Raw genomic sequence first — 9,454 nt, forward strand, 5'->3', positions numbered from 1 at the left:
TTTCTTTTTTGCTTTTCTTTCTTTCTTTCTTTCTTTCTTTCTTTCTTTCTTCTTTCTTTCGTATCTTTTCTTTTTCTTTCTTTCTTCTTTCTTTCTTTCTTTCTCTTCTTTCTTCTTCTTTCTCTTTTCTTTCTCTTTCTCTCTTTCTTTCTTTCCTTTCTTTTCCTTCTTTTCTTCTTTCCTTCTTTCTTCTTTCCTTCTTTCCTTCTTTTTTCTTTTCTTTCTTTCTTTCTTTCTTTCTTTCTTTCTTTCTTTCTTTCTTTCTTTCTTTCTTTCTTTCTTTCTTTCTTTCTTTCTCTCACTCGTTTCTCTTTTCTTTTCCTCTTCTTCTCTTACTCGCATCCTATTCAACTCGTGCTCTTCTTATTATTTTCATTTCATTAGTTATTTACGCTCTCCCCTCCTCCTCCCGCTCACTCCCAACCGCACTTTTACTCCTCATCCACTACCCGCTTATTTATTTATTTACCCGGCCCCGGAGGAGGCGGGGAAGGGGGAGCGGCCGAGAGTGTAGCGGGCGGGGTGCACGGAGCCGCGGCCGATGGCAGCGGTTTCCAGTCGGCGAGCGGCAGGCGGGCGATGGCGCGGGGCCGGGCGGCTTACGAGTACACGGAGGCGGAGGACAAGAGCATGCGGCTGGGCTTCCTGCTCATCGCCGCCGGGCTGCTCTCGCTGCTGGGCTTGGGCTGCTGCTGGCTGCGCCCTGCTCTGCAGGAACGGGGCGGCGGCGGCGCCGCCAACTGCACGGTGCTGGCGGTGCGGCAGCTGGGCGAGCGCTTCGCCTGCACCTTCTCGTGCGGGGCCGCCTGCCGGGGCACCGCCCGCTACCCCTGTCTGCAGGTGCTGGTCCGCACCTCCCGATCCGCAGCGCCCGCGCTGCTGCACGAGGACGAGCGGCAGCTCCGCACCAACCCCAAGGTGAGCGCAGGAGGGGAGTAAACTCTTCAGAAGGGCTGACAATAGCAGGACACGGGGAAATGGTTTTAAGTTAAAAGAGGGAGGATTTAGGTTGGATGTTAGGGGGAAGTTCTTCACTAGGAGAGTGGTTAGGCCCTGGAACAGGCTGCCCAGGGAGGTTGTGGATGCCCCGTCCTTGGAGGTGTTCAAGACCAGGTTGGACGGGGCCCTGGGCAACCTGATCTAGTAAATGTGTATGTTTGGTGGCCCTGCCAGGCAGGGGGTTGGAACTACATGATCCTTGAGGTCCCTTCCAACCCGGGTCATTCTGTGATTCTGTGTGCGGGTGGGGACGGGCTGTGCCGAAATGGGAGTTTCCTCGGGGCCCATAAACTTCTATGGCAGCCCGAAGAAGCGGGAGGAAAAGTTGCATCCTCCGGCCGGCGGGGACGGCGCCGTGCCTTCTGTCAGGGCGGACGCTCCTTTAGCTTTTTTATGTCGAGCAATGGGGAGGTGTGTCCCAGAGGAGCCCGGGATCGGGTTGCGGAGCCCCGTCAGGGTGGGCTCAGCGCCGGCAGCGGGACCGCATCCCTAGGGCTGCCGCAGCGGTGCGGCTCCGTCCGTCGGGCTGCGCGCCCGGCTCCGGGTGCTGCTTTTTGGCCCTCGATGTCTTTGCAGGCACGGAGCGGGAAGTGGGACGGTAAATCTGATGGGGTTTGGATTGAGTGAGGTGAGGCTGCGGGGCTGGGGAGCTGCTGTGGAGCTCTACAAACTTCCCCCTTCTCGAGGTGCTGCTCCCCATGTACACACCATCTGCCCTTCTGGAAGCCTGAGTGGAACTCAGAACCCTGTTTGACCTCTCTGTGTATGGGCTGTACACCCCATATTGTATTGTTGGCTGATGGCTGTACCTGCCCGAGACCGAGCAGGAAGGATGTTGTATTGATATGATTGTGTTCTTTGGTTGTAACTGAGTTTAACTGAGTGGAGAAGAACACAGAAAGAAACGTTGCCCAACTATTTTTCCTTACTATGACACACCAATACAAAATGTGAATAAAAGTTGTGTAGGTCCTGCTAGGAAAACGCATCCTCTTAAAGGAGATGAAGGATGCGTTCGGTGCTTTGGTTTTGTTCTCCTGGATTCAAACCTGTCTGGCCGAGCGCTTATGGGCTGCTCTTGATTTGTGTCCTCAACTGTCGCCCTCTTTGAGAGTTTTCAGGATTTTGTGGTAGAACAGACTGGGCGCAGCAACAGGCTGGGAAGCCGCTGGGTTTCCTGATTAGGGCCCAGTGTGTATTTATGAGCAAGCACCTGCAGAGCCCTTTAACCCTTCCTGTAGCACACCCATGCATACTGATGGAGTCAGGCACACATCATGCTGATCAGCTTCCAGACAGGAGGGGAAAAGCCGTGAGCAGTTCTGTTTAGGAGGGTCTCGGTGTTCTCCATCCTGTTTGGCAGCTTCTCCCAGGGTGGCTCTTTTGTTGCTGTTAAAGCAGCAGTGTGACAGATGCATGTTTCTTGTTGTAGCATAGAACTGTACTGGATGGACCGTTAGCTGCTCCCCACCAGAAACAACCCCCATGCATCAGATGAAGAGTATTCTACTGTCTGTAACGGAGTGGGCTGGTGTGTAAATGCATCTATCTGTCCGTCCTGGTGAGCTCCAGCTGCAGGAAAAGGCTTCTTTTTCTCCTGCTTCCTGGGATGATGGCATTGCTGTATGGCCCAGGATTCATTTGGGCTCTTAAAAGATTATGTAGCTGGGTCAGAGTTAATCCAGAAACGTATATATGAAGCACGGCGCACGATTACATTTGGCTTTGAGAGATTTGTGGATTTCCTCTTTTTATTTTTTTTTTTCTTCTTTTTTTGGTCTCAGAGGAAGAAATCTCAGCAGAGCAGTCGCAGCCTTTCTTCAGCTGCGCTGATAGCAATAATCATCTCTGAGATAAGGCTTAAGGGGGATTAATTGCGAAGTCATTTTGTCACTGACATCCTGGCTGTGGAGCGAGATGCCTTCTATGGAGCGTGTGCCAGCATGCACAGCAGTGCAGGGCTGGGCTGTGGGTTTAGCTGGGCAGTATGATGACTTCTCTTTGCAGTCAAGCCCTGTTCTGGAAGAATACGATGCTGGTGGGGCAGGCCCAGAGCCTGGGGGTGTAATTGTCAGTGCTTATGCACCTCTGCTCCTTGCCAGCAGGGTGGTCTGGGTAGCCCTTCCTTACTCTCAGGCCATGAAGACAAGCCATAAATGTGAGGGAATGCTTGCACCACAAGTTTGGAGAAGCTCATCAGGAATCAGAAATTGTATGTTTGAGTGGTGTGTTGTACTTTCCCAACGATAGAGCACCAAGAGCACATCTGTACAAGCAAAGCTAAACCAGGACTAGTTACCATCTAACTTTTGAGACAGAGTGGTGGAACTGGGAGGACGTGATCTCTGCTTCACGCCAGCGCAGCAGTTTGGTGGTGGAGTTGGGATTCCTCCAGGGATGCTCCAATGGTTGTGAGTCATTGGCCCCGCTGGCTGGGGTAGATGAGGGGCCTGATGCTGCAGAGATACCGGTGGGGAAGCACTGTGTAGCAAACACAGCAGACACAAAGCTTACTAAAACCATGGTGTGAAGTCGTGTTAGCTGCTCTCTGACACTTTTACTGAATTGAATCCTGAGTCATCTATCCAAACAGCGGCTTTGACTGAGGAGTGAATATTATTAGCTTAGTACTGATTTTGAGCTGTGTAATTGAGACTGCATTTAAATTGCATAATGATGTTATTGTTGCTGTGATGTAGTGTAGGAGGTGCGCTATGTACTGATAGATCGTATGAAAAGCTCCCCGCATCATTAGGTTTATTCTGAATGTCTAATCTTAAGCGCTGTTCTCCGACTTCTTTGTAACAGACTGAAGAAAAACCATCAAAGTATTACAGGGTGGGACCCTTCCACTGAAAATGGATGTTGCTTCTTAGGCTGCAATTAAGCGCGAGGCATCCTAGCTTGCTTTCAGACACTTGGCATTTAGTTACGTTTTGATGGTAGGATTTCACACTGTGTATTGTGGGGGAGGACTGTGGAATTAACCTTTCAGAAACTGCCTGTTGCCAAAGCTGGAGGTCATCCCAGGTTCACCTACCAGCTCATGGCACTGGAAGGTTCCAGATTATTGTTCCTGTCTATCCCATCTAAGGAGCCAAAATGAACGCCGGGTTAGTGAGAACTATTGATGGCATCCTGGGGAAGCAAATGAGCTCCAATGTATGTGCAGCAGGTGATAAATCAAGTTTGGAGTTGGACTTAAGGTGCTGCCTGCTGCTCAGGGCCCTTACTGGGTTGAGTAGATCTTTCAGGGGGACCCGTAGGATTCATGTAGGGACCACTCCTTTCTTTGAGGTCGTTGTTTCTCAAGAGGTTCAACCAGTGAGGTTCCAGTGATTTATGACAAGATTCCATGCATTTCCTTTGTGTTTTTCCCATGAAGATACAGAGAGAAGAGACAGAAGCAAATCTAGTTCATTTTCAGATCAAGATAAAAGGGTGGGAACTACTGTAAAAAGACAAGACTTGAGTGTTGTGAGTGATCCAGGGCTACATCTCTGAAAGCCCAGTCTCAAGTGTGCTGTGGTTGGGGAGACAATGCGCTTGGTCTCCTGGGGCTTTGAAGCAGATATCCAAACCCAGGAGCTTGCGTCTCTATGGCTGACTTCTCTATGGTAGAAGCAGACACTGAACTGCTCTGCTGCACTGAGGGTTGGAACTTTCTGTGCTGCTTTTTGCTCAAGTAAAAGTGGCAGAAAACGTTCTTTGTGCCAAAGAATATCAGCTAGATATCAGATATCATTGTCTGCAACTTGCTGGAATACTTTGATTGTTTCCACATTCATCACCACAGCAAATCAAACCAAACACCCATAGGTGTTACACGGCAGGTTGGTTTGATAACAGAACAAAACATGATTAATCTTTGATTTTGTTTCTGAATGTTTCTGAATCCTTTTCCAGTACCTGCAGGGTGTAACTATCAAGTCAAGTCAAGTTCAGCTTACTTATTAGTTGCCTTTCTTTGGAGCCTGTATTAATTCTTCTTTGCCCATTTCAGTAGTGTTGGCATTCAGAGGAAGATGCAGAGAAAGCGATGCCTGGTGTTCTCAAGCACAAAAGTAACTCTGTTTTGCTGCATGTGTTGACAGTGTTCCTACATCCCTCCCTGTGCCAGAGATGATCAGGAGAACTCTGAGAATGTCACGTACAAGCAGAAATACTGGAAGGAGAAAGTGGGTTCACAGCCCTTTACTTGCTATTTTAACCAGCACTTGAGGTAAGTAATGTATGTTTGCATAGATGGAAGTGCTTATATGTGTGTTTAGCAACTGTCTCTTGGTTCTTTCTGCACAATGTGTATGTACATTCATGTAGTGATGAAGCTTAATGCAGGGAATTTAGTGTAAGACAGCTCTATTGGTGAAAAGCTACGTGGGAATGGAAAAGCGTTTTTACCACTTGAGGTAAAAAATACAAAGCTCTAAGGAGAGTTCCCTTTAAATCATGCAGTATTATGGCAAAAAGCATCTTTTTTATTTTTTTCAGTGCCTTGAGAGAACAGCAGTGATGGGGGTGACGGGCCCATGTAGATGAGGAAGGGGAAAGAAAATACTTAAGGTATCCAGGTCAGGCAAGGTTTGTGGGACTTTGCTTCCAGTTCCAAAGGGATCTGGCATGGAGAACTGAAGCAAGCTGGCAGGTACAGAGAGTCCTGACTCCCCTGGGTAGTCTGCTGGACACCTCAGGCCTTCAGGTTCCTCCTACTCTGGCTATGGCTGTTGTCCCCTCCCTGCTGAGACTGTAGTCCTGGTTGGCATGCCCTGGAGAACAGTCTGTTGTCTCCAGCCAGCTTTGTGAAAGTTAGCCATTAGCGACAGTGCAGAGAAATAGGATCTTTTAATCTCACTCAGAATTAAGTGCCTGACTATGTTGGGTGCCCAGAGGTGTTTGTCTATCTCCTGTAATGGAGCTTAGGGCAATATGCCCAGGTGCAGATACCCATGTGGTGTGCTGGGGTGGGTGAGCTGATTCTCATGTCACATCTGCAGCTGGGGCTGAGGCAAAGTTACGAGATGTGCTGCCTAAGCTCTGCTATTTGTTCTGTGCCAATTGTGCAGCACTTGGGAAAGGCTTTTTCCTTATATTTGCTGAATCCTGTATTGTTAAATGTTATTGCCAAATGTTATGGCTGCCTTGAAGTGCTGCTATTTCTTTGATTGTACAGCAATTTATATGCAGCAGAAGAAAGGCTCGCTGCCAGAGATACTTGAAGTTAGTCTATGCTGAAATGTGTACACCATCTATTTTCTTCTGGAGATAGAAATGAGCTTTGAAAGATAAGTTTTGCTGACTCTAAGGGTGCTTGCTTAGGTGTACTTTTGCAGCTCTGATAATTATGGAGCTTGCCAAGCGAGAAGAATCATACAAACAATGGAAAAATATGTTCAATTCAGGAGAAAAATCTGCAGGTCTTCTGTCAGCAGTTTTTGAACTGTGTGGTGCAGCAAACTGCTCCCTGTCTCTGTAAGACAGAAAGGGTGGAATAAAGTTCTAGAGGAATGAATTGGCATCATCTTCTCTTTATGAAATTTAATTTGGTAATGCTGTCAGAATTGTTACTGTGTGTGGAGCTCACTGTTGGGCAGCTCCTGTCGGTTGGTGGGGCAAGCTCCAATCAGTTTGTTTGAGAAGAAAGACGTGGTTTAGTGGTGGGACTTGGTAGGTCATGTTCATGGTTGGACTCTATGATATTGATAGTCTTTTCCAACCTAGATGCTTCTGTGGTTCTGTGACTGATTTCTTCAAGTTATAGGTGTCATTGATACCAACCACAATGACAAGAAGTGATAAACAGAGATCTCCACCAGCTCAGGGCCCTCAATCTTATGATAGACAGAGGTATATATATCAATTTAAATGGTATTATTGTTCTTCAGCTCTGGTCTCATCCACTACAGCAAAAACACACTGTGATCGCTTTTTTTGCGGTGTAGTTTATACCTCTCAATGTTGTTGTACGGCACTGAAACTTGAAGAGCAAATAGTAGTGACTAGTGAGTAGTGACCACCTGTATGGTGTTGGGCATACCCTGTAGGCTATTTACCTGGGAATAATTCTCTGCAGAAGGCAAGGGTGCTGTAACCATAGGGCTGCTTGTCCATATAGGGCGGAATAGAAATCTTGTTCTGCTTTGGTACACACACAGTTCTTTTAATTAATTCCCTGCAGTTAGAAGATAGTGTTGCTGTTTCCTATCCTTTCTTCCACTGTGTCATTCATGGAGCGGTGCTCAGGCCAGGGGGCCAGGAAGGTGCCCCTGCCTGCAGCATGCCAAGGCCTTGCAGCAATAGAAAAAGCACTAACGAGTGCATGCTGTAATGAAGCTGAAGGCATGTGAATCTTTATGGGGAAACATGCTGTTTTGCCTTTTTACAACAAATACAGATTTCTGCCTTCCTCGTCTAGACAGTGAAAGGGGAAGGTGTTCATTCAGAGTTAAGGCAGAGATGTCTGTAGGTTCTTTTGGTTGTTTAGTTGTGTTGGTGGTGCTGTGCAGTGTCTGCCACTGTAGGAGTGGTACAGTACTTTGCAGTGTGCACTGTCTGCAGAGATGCTGTGAGCAGTTAACAGGGAACAAAAAGCTTCTTACTCTATAGAAAGTATGACTTAAGTTGCTGCTGCAACTAATGTTAATAATATACAACTAAAAGCAGCACTAATCCTGGAACTTCACTAACTGCACACCTCTGTTTTCCAAAAGGGAAACGCTTATAAATGGCTAAGTGGCAAGAGCTGCAGTCCCATCTGCAATGAGGGTTGGAATCCATCACTGCTGTCACATCAGATATTTTCCTGAATCTCTTAAGATTCAGATAGAAGAATATCTTGCACTCCCCAGACACACTTTGTTTCTTTAATTGAATCTATTCAATTAAATATTGGAGCTATTGTGGGAGAGGTGCTGCAACCACTGCAACTGTGGCTGTTCCTGCCCAAGGCCATGCTTAGTTCCTGGGAGCAGGAGAGGGAGCCCACTGCTGGTCTGACAAAGCTGGGACTAGCAATGTATGTTTTCCTAACTGGAAAAAGCTCTGCTTCCTTCCTTTGCAGATGGTTTTCCATCAGACAGCCTGTCTGACTGGAGCTGGGAAAGCAGCCCAAAAGTGCAAATACTGTGAGACTGACTTAATAACTCTGTTAAGCTGCAGGGAGGGAAAGCAGGCAGAGCTAGGGCTGCAGATAACCTACCTGCATGGACCTACACCAGCTCCCAGGCTCATGGGAAGCAGGTGGGCACTGAGCTGTCAGACACTTGGCCTCGATGAATTCCCATGCCTCTGGGGATACCTCCTCCTTGCTGCCCTCCTCTGTCCTTCCCTCTGTTCCCTTTGGGGATGGGTATGTCAACCATGCAGCCATGTTAGCTATCACTGCAGGACTTTGTGGGGCAGGTCCTGGCCAGTCCCCACGGGGCCCCTTGCGATGTTCTTAGGCCTTGGGATGCTTCCCCTGGAGCACAGCCAGGACTCACAGCTGGGAAAGGAGCTGTAATTGCACCTGGAATTCCTCGTGCAGTGTCTGAGGCTGTTTCAGGTAGAAATATGCATATAAGCTGACTTTATTGCTTCTACCCCAGATGCATTCCATTGGTGCGGGGTGGGCTCACACTCCTTCCCTTTGCAGGCCAGACGATGTCATGCTGAAACGCACCCACGACGAGACCGTCCTCTTGCACTGCTTCCTCTGGCCTCTGGTCACCTTCTTAGTGGGCGTCCTCATCGTGGCGCTGACCGCCTGCGCCCGCAGCCTGGCTGCCAGGGCAGAGGCCATCCAGAGGAAGAAGCACTCGTAGCGGGGCTGTGGGAATGGAGGTCGCCATGGAGCCTGGCTCATGTGGGAAGGCTCAGCACACTGTGAAGCTTTGCACCGTGCATCCTTGCTGGCAGCAGAGCTGCTCCTGCCAGAGGGTTAATCTTAGGAGCCCGCCCTGCCCAGCGCCAGCTACCTGCTTCCTCTGCTGCGGCAGTAAGTGAGTATCTGCTACCAAAAGCTCCACACTGTACCAACACAGTGTGCTCCATCCACCCTCACCAGCAGCTGCCCGGCTCCTAGCGGTGTTGAGAGACAGTTTCTGAATACACTGACGTGGCTCATTTATTCTCCGCAAAGTGATCTTTGCTATTGTTTAATATCAAATATTTAAATTATTTCCTTTATGATATAGACTGTATTTCCAAAGTAATAAAGTTTGGCTGGTTTGTTTTTATACCTTTGTTTTCTCTTTTTTTATGACAAAGATACCACTGTGCTCACTGGGTTATTTGTTACTGAGTAGAAAACCTTCACTTCAAAACTCAAACTTCTATCCAGATGAAATCCATCATCATCGCCTGCTCCGTGCAAGGAAATGTAGAAACCTCACAGAAATATTTATCTGAAAAACACTTACTTTTCCCCAGATTTATTAATCGGTGACTTCTCACTGGTACAGGGCAAGGCTGTGGATTT

The 9,454-nt window shown here is 48.1% G+C and overlaps 1 protein-coding gene across 1 annotated transcript; it reads left to right on the forward strand.

The window, feature by feature from the left end:
- Nucleotides 1-312: 312 nt before the first annotated feature.
- Nucleotides 313-9,212, forward strand: KCNMB4 (potassium calcium-activated channel subfamily M regulatory beta subunit 4). The gene is made up of 3 exons (XM_015855989.1): nt 313-918; nt 5,094-5,221; nt 8,630-9,212. The coding sequence occupies exons 1-3, from the start codon at nt 580-582 to the stop codon at nt 8,796-8,798; spliced, it is 636 nt and encodes a 211-aa protein (XP_015711475.1). The 5' UTR covers nt 313-579; the 3' UTR covers nt 8,799-9,212.
- Nucleotides 9,213-9,454: the final 242 nt, after the last annotated feature.

The sequence above is a fragment of the Coturnix japonica genome, chromosome 1 (assembly GCF_001577835.2).
Source record: "Coturnix japonica isolate 7356 chromosome 1, Coturnix japonica 2.1, whole genome shotgun sequence".
NCBI lineage: Eukaryota > Metazoa > Chordata > Aves > Galliformes > Phasianidae > Coturnix > Coturnix japonica.